This window comes from Bos mutus, chromosome 16, assembly GCF_027580195.1.
Source record: "Bos mutus isolate GX-2022 chromosome 16, NWIPB_WYAK_1.1, whole genome shotgun sequence".
NCBI classification, from domain to species: domain Eukaryota; kingdom Metazoa; phylum Chordata; class Mammalia; order Artiodactyla; family Bovidae; genus Bos; species Bos mutus.
The window spans coordinates 26,229,623-26,247,817 of NC_091632.1; the positions used below are offsets into that span (position 1 = coordinate 26,229,623).

At 39.5% G+C, this 18,195-nt stretch overlaps 1 protein-coding gene across 4 annotated transcripts in view; it reads right to left on the bottom strand.

Annotated features, from left to right (window-relative positions):
• Window positions 1-18,195, bottom strand: part of RASAL2 (RAS protein activator like 2) — a 401,507-nt gene that overhangs the window by 16,501 nt on the left and 366,811 nt on the right. For 3 of the 4 annotated variants that reach the window (XM_070384879.1, XM_070384882.1, XM_005909866.3), the window contains 5 exons: window positions 13,456-13,600; window positions 12,588-12,824; window positions 10,721-10,922; window positions 8,477-8,676; window positions 6,154-7,015 (listed from right to left, as the gene is read on the bottom strand). In XM_070384879.1, coding sequence (XP_070240980.1) covers window positions 6,154-7,015; window positions 8,477-8,676; window positions 10,721-10,922; window positions 12,588-12,824; window positions 13,456-13,600 — 1,646 coding nt within the window. The remainder of the gene's footprint in view (window positions 1-6,153; window positions 7,016-8,476; window positions 8,677-10,720; window positions 10,923-12,587; window positions 12,825-13,455; window positions 13,601-18,195) is intronic. The other variant, XM_070384881.1, reaches the window with a different exon arrangement.

Below are 18,195 nucleotides of genomic sequence, written 5' to 3' on the forward strand. Positions count from 1 at the left end.
TCAGAAAGAGATAGAATACAATTTTAAAAAGCATGAAGGTATTTCTTAAAGATTTGAAGAAGAACCTGGTTTGGTTGATTTATACAGATGACGGATATGCATCTATAAAAATGGCTTCATGCCTGTGGTACACATAAGCAACTGGGAATGAACTTCTAGAAATTCCTTCTTTAAAGCCATTTTCTCCACTGTCTCAAGAAAAACATAAACATGTCTTAAACTGCAGTCCCCTCAGTTCTCAAAGTCTACCTTCATTGCCACTGTGGTAGGGATGCTTCTTATGCTTCATTCATTTGTGGATCATTCTCGTTATTTTTGTCATAACCACATCATCACTGACATATTATTTATTATAATCAATAATAAAACAACCATTTCCAGTTTGCTAAGCAATATTATCAGTAAAATCATGAGTTTGATGTTTATATATATTTATAAATAATTCATATTAATAGTCAAATATTTTTCTAATATACATTAACATAATTACGTGATTAAATAACTTGTATACTTAAATTGAGTATCACACTTTGGGAACACTGATCTATAGAATTCATTTATATTAAAATAGGTGATAACTATCTACTTCAAAAGTTATTATGAGAAACAAATGAGAGAGCATATAAAAGCAGTTTGTAAACCACAAGTTCCTTCACACACACACACCCTGGGTTCTCCCTCTACTGGATTTTGAAAGTAAAGCACAATACATTGCTTTAGTATTGGCAGAGAAAAATAGTTTAACAAGGGGTTTAGGTTTTACTTGACGTATGTACACCTGAAAGGCAAAATATTATGGTTCTGAGTCTTTAAAAATTAATAGAAAGTCCATACTTAGAGGAGACAAATGTCTTTTTAATTTCATAATCTTATCACTTCACTACACAGGGTACGGCAAAGCTGCTCTTCTGTGAAACCAGGATTTTCTTTTCAATTGCTGCTTGAGATAAAGCAGTTGCTAAAATGAGTAACTTTACTGTTTGTAATTTACAACTTCAAGGAAGCTAATTTAATAGCTTTCTGCTTTATAGTTCACAATATGTTGCTTGAAAGAACTTTCCTTCCCTGTGATTTGTTACAAGGAATTAATTAATGAGTGCCAATAAATGCACTACAAACTAACAGTATCCCTAAGAACATACTAAGGAGAGATCTTAGCCCCTAGAAGCATATTGAAAACAACTCCTTAGGTAATCCAGGCACTAACTGTAAAGTGAGAAGTTGGAAAAGCAAGAGTTAGTTCATTTCACTGGTGGTGGTGGTAGCTACCGTATCAGCACAGGGACTATGTCCAGTGAATTATAAGAGGGTACAATGGGAACTGGGCATTTCACCCTATTCCTATTTTACTGGTTAAATCTGTTTTTCCTAATATATATTCCTAGCACTTTGCACGGCCTACAGTGCATGCATGCTAAGTTGCTTCAGTCATGTCCAACTCTTTTTGACTCTATGAACTGTAGCCCCCCAGGCTCCTCTGTCCATGGTATTCTCTAGGTAAGAATACTGGAGTGGGTAGCCATTCCCTTCTCCAGGGGGGATCTTCCCAGGGATCAAACCCGCATCTCTTACATCTCCTGCACTGGCAGGTGGGTTCTTTACTAGCACCACCTAGGATGCCCCATGGCATATGGTAGGTGGTCAGTAAGTTTTGAAAAACTAAATCAGACTAACAGAACTACTTGTATTTATGATAAAACCTAGAAAGGGCCGACTAAATCTCTGCAAGGAGATCAAACCAGTCAATTCTAAAGGAAATCAGTCCTGAATATTCACTGGAAGGACTGATGCTGAAGCTGAAATACTTTGGCCACCTGATGCAAAGAACTGACTCGCTGGAAAAGACCCTGATGCTGGGAAAGATTGAAGGCAGGAGAAGGGGATGACAGAGGATGAGATGCTTGGATGGCAACATAAAGGTGATGGACATGAGTTTCAGCACGCTCAGGGAGTGGGTGATGGATACGGAAGCCTGGTGTGCTGCAGTCCATGGGGTTGCAGAGTCGTACACAACTGAGCAATTGAACTGACTGAACTGATTATAAAAACAGAAAAAATAATACTGAACAAATAAGAAATAGTTATCTATACTGGAAGACAATGGAGGTGATATTTATTTAAAAATTATTTTTATTATAATATATTCTTCAAATGAAAGAACTAAATACTGTCTTTTATATTTATTTTACTGGTCTTATGAATGCTGGTCTTATTTCTTAATTAGACTCTCAACCCTTGAAGCATGGCCCCATATGTCACAGGATTTTTTTTTTTGAATGGTAGTGACTATGTCATTGTGCAATGGATGCTCAATAAAATATCATCCATTTACTATTACTTTGGATTTTCTTTAGAATTCATACCAAAGTACAATTTATCACTAGGAGAAAGATACCCTATGTTTTTCCTCCAATCCTTTGGAAGTACATCAAAGGGCTTTTTCTCAGAGATTGTTCCATCTCCTTTATAAGATAACAAAATTTATTTCTTCTAGTTTATAGTCAAACAAATTGAGAGGAGAGATTGATAAGTTGCTTAGCTATAGCCTTCAGAAGAACATTTTCTCCACTGACGTTCAACAGTGGATCATAAAAGATGAAAAAGATAAAATGAGAAGGAGCAGGAATTCCTAACAGGAATATCATCCTTCTGAGATAGAGCTTATATAGGGTGTCTCTGGGAAAAATAATTTGTTTTAGGGCAAAAAGGGCCAGAGAAAGCAGTTTCCATTGATCTTGGTTAGCCTGGCTATGCTTGAGGCTGACTGAGAATAGGCCAGTTCCCTGTTTAGTTACTAGACATAAATAAGACGTGCTACTTTCAACTTCCTCCTAATCTGAAATAATCAGGTTCCCAAAAATGAAGGCCACTTCTCCTATCAACACCAAAGAAAGGGCTGACTAAATCAGTAAACTCTGAGAATCCTAGAAGAGGTTGGTTAGGGGATCAGATCAGATCAGATCAGTCGCTCAGTCGTGTCCGACTCTTTGCGACCCCATGAATCGCAGCACACCAGGCCTCCCTGTCCATCACCAACTCCCAGAGTTCACTGAGACTCCCGTCCATCGAGTCAGTGATGCCATCCAGCCATCGCATCCTCTGTCGTCCCCTTCTCCTCTTGCCCCCAATCCCTCCCAGCATCAGAGTCTTTTCCAATGAGTCAACTCTTCACATGAGGTGGCCAAAGTACTGGAGTTTCAGCTTTAGCATCATTCCTTCCAAAGAAATCCCAGGGCTGATCTCCTTCAGAATGGACTGGTTGGATCTCCTTGCAGTCCAAGGGACTCTCAAGAGTCTTCTCCAACACCACAGTTCAAAAGCATCAGTTCTTCGGTGGAGGGTTCAACAAATCCCAAAGTGAAAACTGTAGCATCATTCTAATAGACTTGGCAAATACCTAGTTAAAAAGCATCTTCAAATTGGAATTTCTAAGGTTAGGTAACATATTGTATCTGTACAACTCATATATTGTAAATAAAGTCTATTATGCACACAGAGTATATGACAGATCAAAAAAGATGAAGAGGAAAATTATTAAAAAGCCAAAAAGGGTCCAAAAATTAAAAGATGGCTTCCTAAAATATTCCTTCTCTGTAGATTGTTCAACTTCCTACTCAGTGGATGGAGAAGGACTGAAGCTAGTTACATTGTCAACAATGGCTGCTCCTTTGTGCCAAGATACAAATGGAATTTGCATGGGACAAAGCCTCCAATAAGTATAAATGCCTGTAGAACAATCCCCCAAAGAAATCCTCCAGTACTGGGGGAGAGAAGAATTCTCCAGCATAATAATTTGCAATTAAAATATGTAAAGGAATTTATATAAAAAATGTGCTGATTAGATAGAACATCTAGGCTTCATAGGAATGAGATGAGAAAAGCAAGCAGGAAAAAAAAAAAAGAACCGAACAACAACAACAACAACAACAACATAAGCTTGAAAGAATAAACCATCTGCATAGAAAAAGTCAGTGTTAGGAAAAAACCCAGAAATATGAGCAATCAAAATACAGCGATTTCCAGTTTAACTGACATGACAGTGGCATTACCAGCAAAGGCACAACCAGAGATGAATATTTAAAGTTGTGCTGGGGCATCTTGCTACGGCTATGCCCCACTTCAGGACAATGTAACAGAGACGTTCCCAAGCTCATTAATGGCTATGGCTAGAAAGCATTTTAATTGGTGTCTGAAGACCATTTTCATTTGCTACCTTCATCCATCTGGAAAGTTTTCTATTCCCACATAGAATCATGTAGTGCTGCCATGATAGGTGTTAAATTTCCATATAGCAGAGATATTATAAATGACAGTTTCAGGTGGTCACACAAAAGGCTATTTGATTTACAATATCTATAAATAGTCTGAATCATGGATCCTGGGAACTGAGGACAACATGATAAAGCAGGGAAGGGTAAGCATTCTTCTTTTCTGTTTAGGGTTTGAACTAAGTCCAACTTTGCAAAGTAGGCAGAGGGCCCTCTGCCCTGTCTTGCCCCTCTCTGCCAATCTGATATTCTTCTCTACTCCTGCTCTCATCCTCAGGGCCTTCATGTTGCACTTAATGCCCCATGTAGACACTTACCTCTACACAGTAATCCATCTCTAAAATTACTTTTCTCTTCTCCTCTCAATAAACACTTCAGTTCTCTGAAAGGGGCTGATCTCGACTAGAAGCTAGCATAAAAGCAAGTGTGGAAACTTATTCACAATTAGATGTGAAAGACTGACAGCTTCCTAACACAAATTAAATGTATATAAAACATATATACACACACAAAAGATATATAGAAAAGCATTTTCATTCAAAGAAAGGAAAAAAATTATATAATCTTTATGTAAATTTTCTTTTTTCCTTTTCTTTAAATGAAAATGTGCATTTAATCAAATGAATTGATGAGATTTTTGGAAATATAACAAAAAAAATATGAAAAATTTAAGACTGAAGAAAAAGTATTTCTCAGAAAAGAAGTGACCAACTAGGAGGTTTTGCCCAGGAACTTGGCTACCAGAATCTACCTAAGTTTTTCATCCCTTCTTCTACTTCTGTATCCAAGGATTCTGTAAACATTCTACTTAAAAAAACAAAAAACAAAAAACCAATAATTATCAAAGTAGTGGCAAGGGCTCTGATTACAGCAGAGAGGAGGCAGAAAGAGCCAAATCAGTAAATGCCTATCTATAAAAATGGAAATATATTAAAGAGATACATTGGTGTCTCATTGCAGTCTCCTCTGACCAGTGATTCTGCTGACTAAAGGATTTGTCATAGAACTTGTTTAATCACTTGTTTAATGATTAGTTTTCAAAAAAAATTCAATGAAGCTTTTTAGGAGAAGGTTCTTTTTTAGATGAAAGTAAGATATGTATATATGTACTCTTAGTTTATTTCGAGAGCAAAATATGTCTAGGTGCCTCAAAATGTAATATGTAAGGAAGAAATGATTAAATTCTTAAGAAACCTTTCTTATTTGTGAAGAAAAAAGTTTGATAATCTTATATTAAGTTTAGATGTGATACTAGCTGGGCTTGTCCATGTAAACAGAGAAAGAACAGATTTGCATAACCATTTAGTGAATACTTGTCAACCACCTGTGTTTCTTTCTATATTATGACCTCTCTCCTTTACCTTGCCTCTACAGGTGTTCAGCTTATTTTTCTAGTCATTTTCAGGAAAAGGCACATGGGACTTGCTATTTCCAGAGGCAACTGGGGTGTGGAGTAGAGAGTAGGTATATCAAACTCTTGGCTCAGAATGCAAAACTTTAGTGTGGAATCTTAAGGGAAAAAAATAAGGAGGATAAATGTGCAGATTCCCAAAACACATCCTAGTTGATCTGGGCTGTAGATTTCATATCTTAAGTTTCCAACCATTCCCTCAGCATCACAGATTTGTGCTAGATGCTGAGAGGTAGCTCAGCTGCTTGAAGAGATGGAAAGGTGCCTGCGTGTTGAGTCAGGCTACATTCTGCTACCTCACCTAGCCAGAAACCTCCCAAACTTTTCATTTCCTCTTTCCATTAAAAGGTTGCAGAAGATCGTTTTAAGCCGAAACCCTGTTAGTGACGGCATTTCCCAGTGATGTATGGACAGAGAACCGAGGACACAGCAGGACCAAGCGGAGGGCGGTCCCGCTCTGGCGCTCGTCCCTACCTGCTGGGTCTGCTGCCTCTGGATGGCTCTCACTTTGGGGACCGGGCTCTCTCTGGAGGAAGAGGACTGCTGTCGGGACCGGCTCCCGTTCTGCAGGGGCTCGGCCACCAGAGCCGCTGACGCCACCGACATGCTCCCGGTGCTCCGCAGGGAGGCGCTGTGCGGCAGGGACGGCGGGGCTTTGGCTCGGGCGCCCAGCCCCGCCGGGTCCAGCTTCCGGAGCTGGGTCTGCCCCGTGCTGTTCTGCCGCGGCAGGGCGAGAGGTATGTGTCTGTCGGGCATGGTGTGGCGCCTGGAGAAGTCCTCACTCTGCGTGCTCCGTTTGGTGAAGTCCTCCATGCTGCTGTTGCTGGGTCCGCTGAGTTTGAAGTCTTCACTGTTACTTTGGCTCCTGGAACTGGCAGTGCTTAGGTTCTCCAAACTGGAGTCCACAGAGGCCTTTGGCATTGCAGGAATGGGGTTACTGAGGTGATAGACAGGGTTCTGGAAGGACAGGGGCTGGAGGCTGCCTGGCTGGTTCAAGGCTGGGTGCAGGGGCCTTCGCACTTGGGGTGCACTCTGGGGGGTGCTCTGGGTCTCCCGCAGTTGCTTGATGCTGGCCACCTGAGTTATGGAGAGCTGGCTTCCGGTCAAGCGCATGGGCACGTCGAGTATCACAGACGGATGCTCCGCTTGGGCAGCGTGCGTCTCCTGAAGGTCCATGAGGGAGATGCTGCGGCCATTGGGGAGGCTACTTTCCTTTTCATCCTTTTCCGAGTAAGTCATGCTCTGGGAGGAGGCTTGCTGGACCAGCAATAATGTCTTCCCTCTGAAATAACTGTCTGTGTTGTCCTGGCTTGGGGATTTTAGTTTGTGCAAATCACTGTGAAAAAGGAAAGGACCCTTCATTACTCCTGAGGCAAATTTAACAGTTAAGATTTCCTCAACTCAGGCATATAAACTCCTCAGAAAGCTCACAGGCCCGGTGAGTCTTCCTTACTAATTTCTAAGCCCAGATTTCATCATCACAATACTCAGAATAAGATCCAACATTTTCAGTTTTTCGTCAAAGGTAGGGGTAATACTGGAGAAGGAAACGGCAACCCACTCCAGTGTTCTTGCCTGGAGAATCCCAGGGACGGGAGAGCCCAGTGGCTACCGTCTATGGGGTCACACAGAGTCAGACACGACTGAAGTGACTTAGCAGCAGCAGCAGGGGATAATACTGTGAGAACCACCTCCCTCCCTGTCTTAGATTTTTACTAGAATTCCAATCATTTCCTAGTTAGGTTTTAAACTACCCGAGGTATTCCAATTCACAGTTAATTGGTTCTGTCTAACCCTTCCTGGTAGGCTGCAGTCCATGGGGTTGCACAGAATCGGACATGACTTTAGCGACTTAGCAGCAGCAGCAACCCTTCCAGAAGCCCTCAGTGTACAACCAAAGGATCCCTACTACAGGCACAGGTCTTACCAATATAGAAAACAAAGTCTACGTGTTAACATTGTATCCACCTGTCCAGCTGACACTGCTGCTGCTAAGTCACTTCAGTTGTGTCTGACTTTGTGTGACCCCATAGACAGTAGCCCACCAGGCTCCCCCATCCCTGGGATTCTCCAGCCAAGAACACTGGAGTGGGTTGCCATTTCCTTCTCCAATGCATGAAAGTGAAAAGTGAAAGTGAAGTTGCTCAGTCGTGTCCGACTCTTCGCGACCCCATGGACTGTAGCCTACCGGGCTCCTCCATCCATGGGATTTTCCAGGCAAGAGTACTGGAGTGGGGTGCCATGTGGCCTGACACAGCCAGTTCTAAATTGATTTCAACTGAGGTTCTCAGATCTCTGAGTGCTACAATACATGAAAATACCAATTTCATAGAGCCCTTAGTCTTCTATTAGGCAGGACATATGTTTTTTTAAATCACTCAGTCCTATCTGAAACTATAGCCTGCCAGGCTCCTCTGTCCATGGGATTCTCTAGGCAAGAACACTGGAGTGGGTAGCCATTCTCTTCTCCAGGGGATCTTCCTGACTCAGGGATTGAACCTGGGGCTCCTGCATTGCAGGCAGATTCTTTACCTTCTGAGCCACCAGGGAAGCCCAGGCTTTTTTATCTAAATAAGTTTTTTGAATATAACTCTACAATATCATTTTAGGAGAAAAGTATCCTAGATTATGTGTATTATTATGACAAACAATTGGATTTATCTCAGAAGATTCTTTTCAATTGCTCATGAGTTTAAAGCTGTAAATTCAAGAATGAAGTTCAATAGATTTCCCCACAAATCTCTAAACATCATCTCCCTCTGAGGTAAGCAGTTCCAGTTCTTTACTAAGTTCATACCTGTCAGTAGGGTCTTCAAATATTTTCTGCAGCCCAGAGGACAGGCTTCCACTGACATTTGGACTGGAGTTATGCTCAGTGAAGCGTCTCAGTTGCTGTTGTATTGGTGTAGGATTAGTCAGAGATTTGGTAATATCAGCAAGAACACGAGGGAGAGGTCCCAATTTTGCCACGGTTGCCTGTAGGAAGGAATTTTCACCCTAATTGGATAATAAGCATTGCGATATCCACCACAGATTGTTTTTGGGACAACGATGCCATTGATGGAGGGGTGGAGGTTGAAGGGAAGGGTAGGTGTTTGCGTATGGGAGTGGCAGGTTCATAATGCATTGTTATGGAGCAGCAGAACCATGGCGTCGAGATGAATGGAGGAGGCGAAACAAGATGCAGCAGACATTGAGGAAAGAAAGGAAATAGAAATTAGGATTATGCAAATAAAAATTAAAAGACATGCTCAAAACAACCAAACTACTGCCATTCCAACTAAAATAGGCATGCAAAGCAAACTACATCTTTGGGAGGCTGGTAGATCAAGGGAGGGGAAGGGAGGGGAAGAACCAAACACCTTCTAACCAAAAAGGAATTTGGGACTAGAGGGCTGGCTAGTGTGATGAAACTTTCAAAGAGAAGGGATCATGTGAGGAAAGAAATGCATGCCAGCATACAAGAAGGTGATGCATTCAGGGGTCCAGAGCACTGCAGGCCACACAGTTGATCACTGTCATCCACTAGTCATTTAACCTTGGGAATGCTGACCTACTGCCAACTGAATTTGCATCAGCAAGACAATGTTTTTGTTTAAACAGCAAGATCAGGTAAACTCTATGAGATACATCTAGAGGTACTGCTGGTTCCCAAGACCAAACAGATTAATTAAAAAGGAGAAAATGTGTTTACACAGTAAAGCCTGTTAAAAAGACTTTGCCCCTGAATAAACCAGGTTGATTTCACAAGATATAACTGTATCCACAGCCCACTGATGGTGTTATTCAGTGAAGAATAACCTTTTACAACTTGCTTTATCCATCTCAATCATTTTTTCCTTTGGGGAATTCTCATTCTCACGGGGTATTACGGGAATCCTTAACGATTAGGTAGTTTTATATGGCTGCCTCTGGGTTTTCCTTGTCTCCTCAACAATCAGTAGACTCCTGGTTGAGGACAAAGGCCATCTGAAGAACGTCTTTACTCGTTCGACTCTCTTGAGCCAAGATTCTTTTTCAAGGAATTTACCCTTAGCATAGCCGCAACTTAAAATCTAATGGGTCCATAAGAATAAGAAACAGTATTATTTTATAAATGTGTTAGTACCAGTGGAAACCCTACCATTTATATTTCCTTAGGAAACTAGTCTTTTTTAATAAGTTTTACTCTCTTCTTCCCCATTTTATTGGTGTGTCATTTTTAAAGGTAATAGGAAATGGAGGAAAACAATTACAGAAAAATAATTTAAATAATTTTGTTGTCTGAATTTATTCTAACATACCACCACAGATACCTATAAAGTACCTGTGGCAAACAAAAACACCTATAAATAATTATTATGATAAACCTAGCCAAAATATGTTAGACTGTTTTCCATAATAAATTCTATTCCTCTTTGCAAAATTCCAGAAGGAAGAAAATGATTGACAGGTATACATTTAGTTATTAATATGATATATACTTTTTAGCTTATAGTCAGAAAATAAAGGATTAAAATGATCATTTTCTATATTAATTCACATCTGCAGAGGAAAAAAATAAGGATTTTCAGATCCCGTATAACTCTATAGACACCAATAGTTATAGTAAACCCTCTGACTTGCATGATAAAATAAATCTCATGGTAAGTTACTTAAACACGATAGTCTCAGTATTTTCTTAAGTCCACACTTTTGTTAGAAATTACTATATGAGGTTTCGTCTCATTCTACACTCCATGAATAACACATCACACATCAATATTCAATATTAGTTTCTAGGCAAATACACACACATATTTATAGAAATATATACCCCATTAATCAAGGTAACTACTTTAAAATAAATGTTAATAATTTCATGACTTTCTAGAATTTCCTGGTTGGTTAGGGCACACATTTTACTCAGAAATAATAACAATCTCCTCCCAGACTTCTAGGTCAAAAGGTTGCTTTCAACTAGCAGAGAGCACGAATGTGATCACTCCGTAGACACTCCAGAATTCATGTGGCTCAGGGCGCTCTGCCTCCCATCCCCCATTGCCCTTCCAGCCTACTTTACCTTATCAAGTTGGGAAACTACTTCCCACAGTAAGGAATGCAAAACTGAAAGCTCTCGGCCCAGATCAATGTAACCATCAAAGCCTGGGGTGTTTGAGATGGTGTCTGGATTAGAGATCTCCAAAAGAAAGCGCTTCATTCCACCCCATTCATGTTCTAAAAAATCATTCATGAATGCCATGTATTCCTCCTTGTTACCAAATCTGAAGTAGAGGGAGAGAAAATGAGAAAGAACATATTCAGGAAAAGAGATGTGATCATTTTGAATTGACTTTACACAGAGCTATACTTTTTTTTTTAGGGAGGTGACTAATTTGTTTTATTATTTGTAAGTGATAAGTATTAAAACATACTTTCTTAATATTACATTAATACTCAAAAACTTTGAATAGCTTTCTATTCTCTATAGGGTAAAGACAATGTCCTTTTTCCCTGGTATTTAAAGCCAGTATCAACATTATCAGTATAAACCTCAGTATCACTAGCTTCTTCAAAATCTCCCAAATATAGTATACTTCTTTTCTTCTCCAAACCTTTGCTTATGCTATTTATGTCTACTAGAGAATTTCCTCTCTTCTTTGTCTGTCTAGGTTGTAGCTATCTTCTGGGCCTAGCTTAAATCCAAAGAACATGTTCTAAAATAAACTAGCAACAATTTTTATAAGAATTAGATCAAATATGGGTAAAAATAGATTCCTCTGTTGGCATATATGTTGTGCACACAAAGTTAAACTCATGCACTTTCCAAGAGCCACATGCTAGAAAACAGTGCTTCACTGAAGTTCTAATTTTTCCCTTCAATACACTGCTACTAGAAACATACTTAAGCTTCAATATTAAGAGAATCTGGGATCAATTCTGCCAGTGTGAACTGCTTCTCAGTGATTTCTTAAAATTATTTCCTATAAACTATAAAAATTACACAAACTTAAGAAAAATTTGAAAACACTGAAAAGTGGAAAGAAAAAAGGATGGCTATACCAGCTCTACCACCCAAACATATCTGCTGTTTACAGTTCAGTGCATTTCTTCTCCAGCTGATTTCTCCTAACTTCTTTTTGAAAAAGTTTAAAACTACAGAAAATTTCAAAGAATATACAGTGTACACCCATATGCCATTTACCTACTTAACCAACCGTTCACATTTTGCCAAGTCTGTTTTCACCGTCTCTTTTTTTGACTGAACCATTTTAAACTAAGCTGCAGATATAACCCCTAAGTACATTAGTACCTACTTCTCTAGAATAATGAATAACTCTTACACATACGAATGCCATTATCACACTGAAACTTTAAGAAAATGTTATTTATAAATCATCTCACATAGAGTTCCTATTTCACCAGTTATTTCCAAAATGATTTTAATAATTTTTTTTCCAATTCAGATCCAAACACTGCCTTGTCTCTTTTATCCAAAATAGTCCCCACTTCATCTTTTCCATTTTTCATGATATTGACTTTTTTGAAGGGGTCAGGCCAATTCCTTCCCAACTTTCTTATATTTAGGTTTTTGCAATATCATATTGGGGGATAAAAGCATATACACCATTTGGTGTCCTCTCTTTTTGGCTATCTCTTTTTTTAAATAGCACTTTTCATTTAATATAATTATATCTTTATCATTTTCCATACTATTCATAAACATATTTTGTAGTAGCTGCATATATTCCATTGGATGCATGGATTACTTAACTATTCCTCTACAAAGTGAATATTCAAAGTGATGTCAATCTTTTTGCTGTTTTTAATAACATCACGATGAAAACCATGTAACATGAGTGATGAGGTGGCCCATGCTCATCTAAAGGTTAAGCCTCATGTACTTTTAAGTGACGTTTTGAGAAAGTGGTTACGGTAGCTCCGCCTACTTGGCAAAGTTGGCCAGGTTCTGGATGACCTTGGCAATGAGAGTCAGAGTCCGAGATGTGCGGTCATCAGGATACTCCTGCATGAGGTTGAAGAGACTGGGAGACATGATGGCCGGGCACAGAAAACGGAGAAACAGCGAGGCGCTGATGAGCCTCTCGCTGATGTCCTGCTTGCCGCGGTTCAGGCACTGCTGCTTCCAGGATGCAAACACTTCTTTCAGCTCACGAGGAAAAACACTGGGGAAGAAAGAAAGACCAAAGGTAAAAGTACTAGAACCCAAAAAAGCCCGGGTGGATCCCACTGTGGCCCCACAGAGTCAGACTATGAGGAGGGAATAATAGAGAGAACTCCGTTGATCACGGCTGAGAGGTGGTGGACAAATCATAGACATCCAGATGGAGACCAGAAACCTGATGCTGTAAATCTCAGGAACTAGTGTAAACAAGGTTTTGCAAAGTGGGAAGATGGCATGCAGCTCCTGACTAACCCATTTGGTTTACTCTAGCTCAGCGTAATCTCTCTACAGACTGCTCATCACAAATCTAAAATCTTACTGACTGCTGGTGAGAATAGTGATCAGAAATCATTAACGTATCTGTTTTGACACTAGTAAATATGTTTAAAAGTCCTTAAAGTACTTTTGGTATTCGAGGATGTGGGGTTAATATTCTGGGGAAAGATTACATTTATGTAGATAGTTCAGGGGGACTTCTTACAATATAGGTTTAGATTTTAGACAAAACTGTGTTAGGGAAACTTTCAACTTCTCTTCCTTTGGTTGGGAAATGACAGTTAACACTGTGATAACTTTCATATGAAAAAAGTCAAGTTCCATAAGCAGGGAATGAAGCACTGACAGCAGCTCACCAGTAAGAGTTGATGATCTTGCAGAAAGCCAGCTCACAGCACATTTTCAGGTTGCTCTGATGGTCCAGAAGTTCACTGGATGAACATTTGCTGGGATCCACTTCACAGTTTTCATCTGACTCATACAAAGCTTTGATGAACTCCCCTATTTGAAGATGAGATGATGATGGATCGGATAACTATAAATAGTGTCTTCCTGAATAGTACAAAAGAATTTAGGATTTCTGTACTAAACTGTAATAGGGAACTCTTTCTGGTGCCTGACACGGAAGGCACAAGACTGTTCACGAAAGGTTATTGTTTTGGAAGCTAAGATTTACCACCTCCTACATGTCATGTTTATTTTCCTTATCCTGAAGTGGAAAAACAGCACTCATTAACATTGCCATCATGATATTTATAAAAAGAATAATGAAACTACTTTAAAAATGCTACAACTTTACATCTTTTACCTGAAACCACAAATATATTTAATTAGCAGGAACTCATTAAACGCCTCTCTACGTTATAAATAATGTTGTTACTATTTTAGAAGAATAAATACCCCAGGTCTGACTAAATAGCCCACCTAAGCTTTTAAGGGCTAATACTGGTGCCAAACTGAGTGCCAAACTCAGATTCAGGTAATTCTAGGCCCACGTCTCCTAACGGGGATAGTAATTCCACATAGCACATAGCACAGCATCTCTGTGTATAATTTGGATGTTTTTCCAAATAAATTTAGTTTAGATGCCCTGTTCATACATCTTATCCTTTGTAGAGATATGCCCAGTATTTCCTGAAAGAGCAAATCTTTACCTAATCTGTTTATCCTCCTTTATGAACCATACCTTGTATCTGTTCTGTTCTATGCTTCACGCTATTTTGTGCTTACTTGTTCACACACTCGTCTCATCTTCAGGATGAATACCACTGAAGATCAGGGACTGGGTTCTATTCAAGTTCAAATCCCAAGCCTATCAAGTAGCTTCCAAAGCATTGCTGCTGCTGCTGCTAAGTGGCTTCAGTCATGCCCGACTCTGTGCGACCCCATAGATGGCAGCCCACCAGGCTCCTCCATCCCTGGGTTTCTCCAGGCAAGAACGCTGGAGTGGGTTGCCATTTCCTTCTCCAATACATGAAAGTAAAAAGTGAAAGTGAAGTCGCTCAGTCGTGTCCGACTTCGCAACCCCATGGACTGCAGCCTACCAGGCTCCTCCGTCCATGGGATTTTCCAGGCAAGAGTACTGGCGTGGGTCGCCATTGCTTTCTCCCCCAAAGCATTGCAGGAACTCAAAAAATAGTTGTCAGAAATGGTAGTATGGTTTTCTTTTTTTTTTTAATACATCTTTATGAAAAAGGAGTAGATCTTTCAAAGCTCCTTCCAAATCTGTTCATAGTAACTGAAGTTCAGGCTAGTTACTAATAGATATCATGGAAGTGAACAGTAATTTCTACAAAAAAATTAAGAAGTAGAAGCAATAACAAAGAGTATTTTCTATCAAAATGGCTAGTACTAAGGTAAAGGAAAGATTAAAAAAAAATAGCTGTGATAGAGGATGGGAAGTGGTTATTTGGAAGTAAAATGCTTGGAGGACAGGAATTTAAATGATGCACAGAAAAGAAAGTGATGCAGAGAACAATTAAAGGCTCTGGAACCAGACAGATCTAGGGTCAAATCCTGGACCCATCACTTAGCCAACTGTGGGGGGCCTGAAAAGTCACTTAACTGGTCTGAGTTTCGGGTGCCTTATTTGGAAAATAGTGTTAAGAACTCCAACCTGCTGGAGCTATGGTGAGGAATAGGGCATGAAAAGAAAAGTGTCTAATATGGTGCCTGGGTACTTAGTAGGGGCCCCCACAGTAAGTGTTATGTATACTTTGTAGTTTTAAAATAACTTTTCATCAAGTAAAAAAACCCAAAGTTAGTAAAATAACTTTTCATCAAGTGAAAAAAACCAAAGGCTTTCAAATTGTTTACCAACTCTCACAAGATTTCTACTGAACACGTTCTCAGTGTCACCTAGGCTCTGTGCGCCCACAGATTTCACCTCATTTAAAGAGTACCAGAATTTAAAACTAAGTCATCAATGTCAAATACTTGATGTAAAGATCAATCCGCCTCTAAATTTATATCATTAATATTCGGCTTAATGAGTTGTACCTATTCTGGGGGAAATAATACTAACTTGTGAATTCTGAGAGTATTTTTCTCTTTTCCTTCAAAAAAAGAACCAAATAAATAACTCAAGGGTCTGGAAGCAAATTGACTGTCTAAAGTTTTTTTCTTTTACCTGATTATAATTAAAATCCTCCGAAATTGAGAAAACTCTTTTCACTTTTGAAACTATAACCTATGTGTCTGATAATGTGGCAAGTACCACACTGAAAAGTGAACTTTTATAGATCTGCACCTAGAGGCTGTTTTGCTTGCTTGCTAAGTCGCTTCAGTCGTGTCCGACTCTGTGCGACCCCATAGACGGCAGTCCACCAGGCTCCCCCGTCCCTGGGATTCTCCAGGCAAGAACACTGGAGTGGGTTGCCATTTCCCTCTCCAATGCATGAAAGTGAAAAGTGAAAGTGAAGTCGCTCAGTCGTGTCCGACTCTAGTGACCCCATGGACTGCAGCCTACCAGGCTCCTCCATCCATGGGATTTTCTAGGCAAAAGTACTGGAGTGGGGTGCCATTAGCTGATTACAAATTATTGAGACAGATTTAATCCTTTCATATCTGCTCTCTGGCCTTGCCGGGGGCCAGCGGGGGTGGCGGGGAGCAGAGACATTACTTTGCCAACAAAGGTCCATCTAGTCAAGGCTATGGTTTTTCCAGTAGCCATGTATGGATGTGAGAGTTGGACTGTGAAGAAAGCTGAGAGCCAAAGAATTGATGCTTTTGAACTGTGGTGTTGGAGAAGACTCTTGAGAGTCCCTTGGACTGCAAGGAGATCCAACCAGTCTATTCTAAAGGAGATCAGCCCTGGGTGTTCTTTGGAAGGAATGATGCTGAAGCTGAAACTCCAATACTTTGGCCACCTCATGCGAAGACTCATTGGAAAAGACTGATGATGGGAGGGATTGGGGGCAGGAGGAGAAGGGGACGACAGAGGATGAGATGGCTGGATGGGATCACCGACTCGATGGACGTGAGTTTGCGTGAACTCCGGGAGTTGGTGATGGACAGGGAGGCCTGGAGTGCTGTGATTCATGGGGTTGCAAAGAGTCAGACACGACTGAGAGACTGAACTGAACTGACAATGTTCTATAATGTTTCATTATCTCATTACTTTCTAGCACCCAAATTTCATGTGTAGAAATAAGCCAATAGGTATGGATATATTATTGTTAAAAGGAAATTTGCCTCCGCCGTCAATGGTGGGAATCAGGCCATGTTAGAGCCCTTTCTGTATGTCACAGAAGATGGTATTTCCTGTGTGTCACAGGACATCAACACGAAATCTGATTTCAATTAGAAAAGTAAAAGGGGTTAATGGATGAAAGATTTAAGTCTAATTGAGGCAGAGTCTATGCTATCAACATTAATGCTTTTAATCAAGATAAATGAAGACTGGCTAAAAAGCAGGCAGATATTCTTTAATTTGATTGGCAACTTTTAACTCAGTTTTCTCTAAGCATTCTTCAGGCAGTCTGCAAATAACATCTATTTTTTTTTTTGCCCAAAGTGTATGCAATACAGTAAAACTTGAATTATTCAGAGTGCTCAGCTGTACTTATTAATGTGATTTTTTGGTTTTACTAAGACTTCACTGTGAAGTTTTTTTATTTAAAACTTACCATGAAGTCTTATTTAATTTTATGATTAGAGGCTCCTGCTGTAGCAAGTACAGTATCCTATGATGAAAAAAACAATCTTTCTAAGGGAACTGAAAATTTTGCACTTCTTCAGGGTTACTTTTGGAAAATCACTTATTACTATTTTGAACTATACAAAATAAGTCTTAATTTATACTGGTGCTAAGATGTATTCTGTAAATTGTTTTCAAAACAGAATTTGTCATAAAAAAATAAAATACAGGAGAAAAATTAGATACCAAGAATCTAGGATTAAAAGGCTAACTAGAAATATGGAGAGTTAGATGGGGAGAAGACAGCAGCATCTCTGTCCTGAAGAAGCTTACTAATTAATTTTGCTTGTGTCTTGGAAGCAGCACCCATTTTCACCACCCTGGCCCTTGCTCTTGGGTTACAAAAATGATAACAGAGATCTTTGTGGGGTTACGTGAATTTCTTCCCCTGCTCACTGAATTTTCATATCTCAATGAGCCAATCAGATATTTAATTATTAACTGTTCTATCAAAGGACTTGTCTCTCCTTTTCACTTCAGGAATTATTTCATTTGGAAATCCTGGTTAGTACATTGAATGGTGGAATATGAATATTTGATTTTTAAGCAGTAGATGGTCAACAAATATCTACCTCTTTATCTGTCCAGAATAGAGAATACTGTTTGAGATGCATCATTATTGGTTTTTATAAGGTGGTGCAAATCATTAAAGCAAATTATGATATATAATTCATGATATGACTGTAATAAGCTTTTTATATGACACTGATTCTGTACCTTTCCTAAAGTCAATGAAAGTCCATTTTCGCCATTCTTCTAAATTCCCATTAGATCTTAAACTAAAGCATATGGCTTAAAAAAAAAAATGAAGATAGGAAGCAGGAGAAGAAAAAATTTACTTCTCTAGAGTAGGAATTAACTGCTACTACAGTGAGCCCAGCACTCACAGTCCAACACA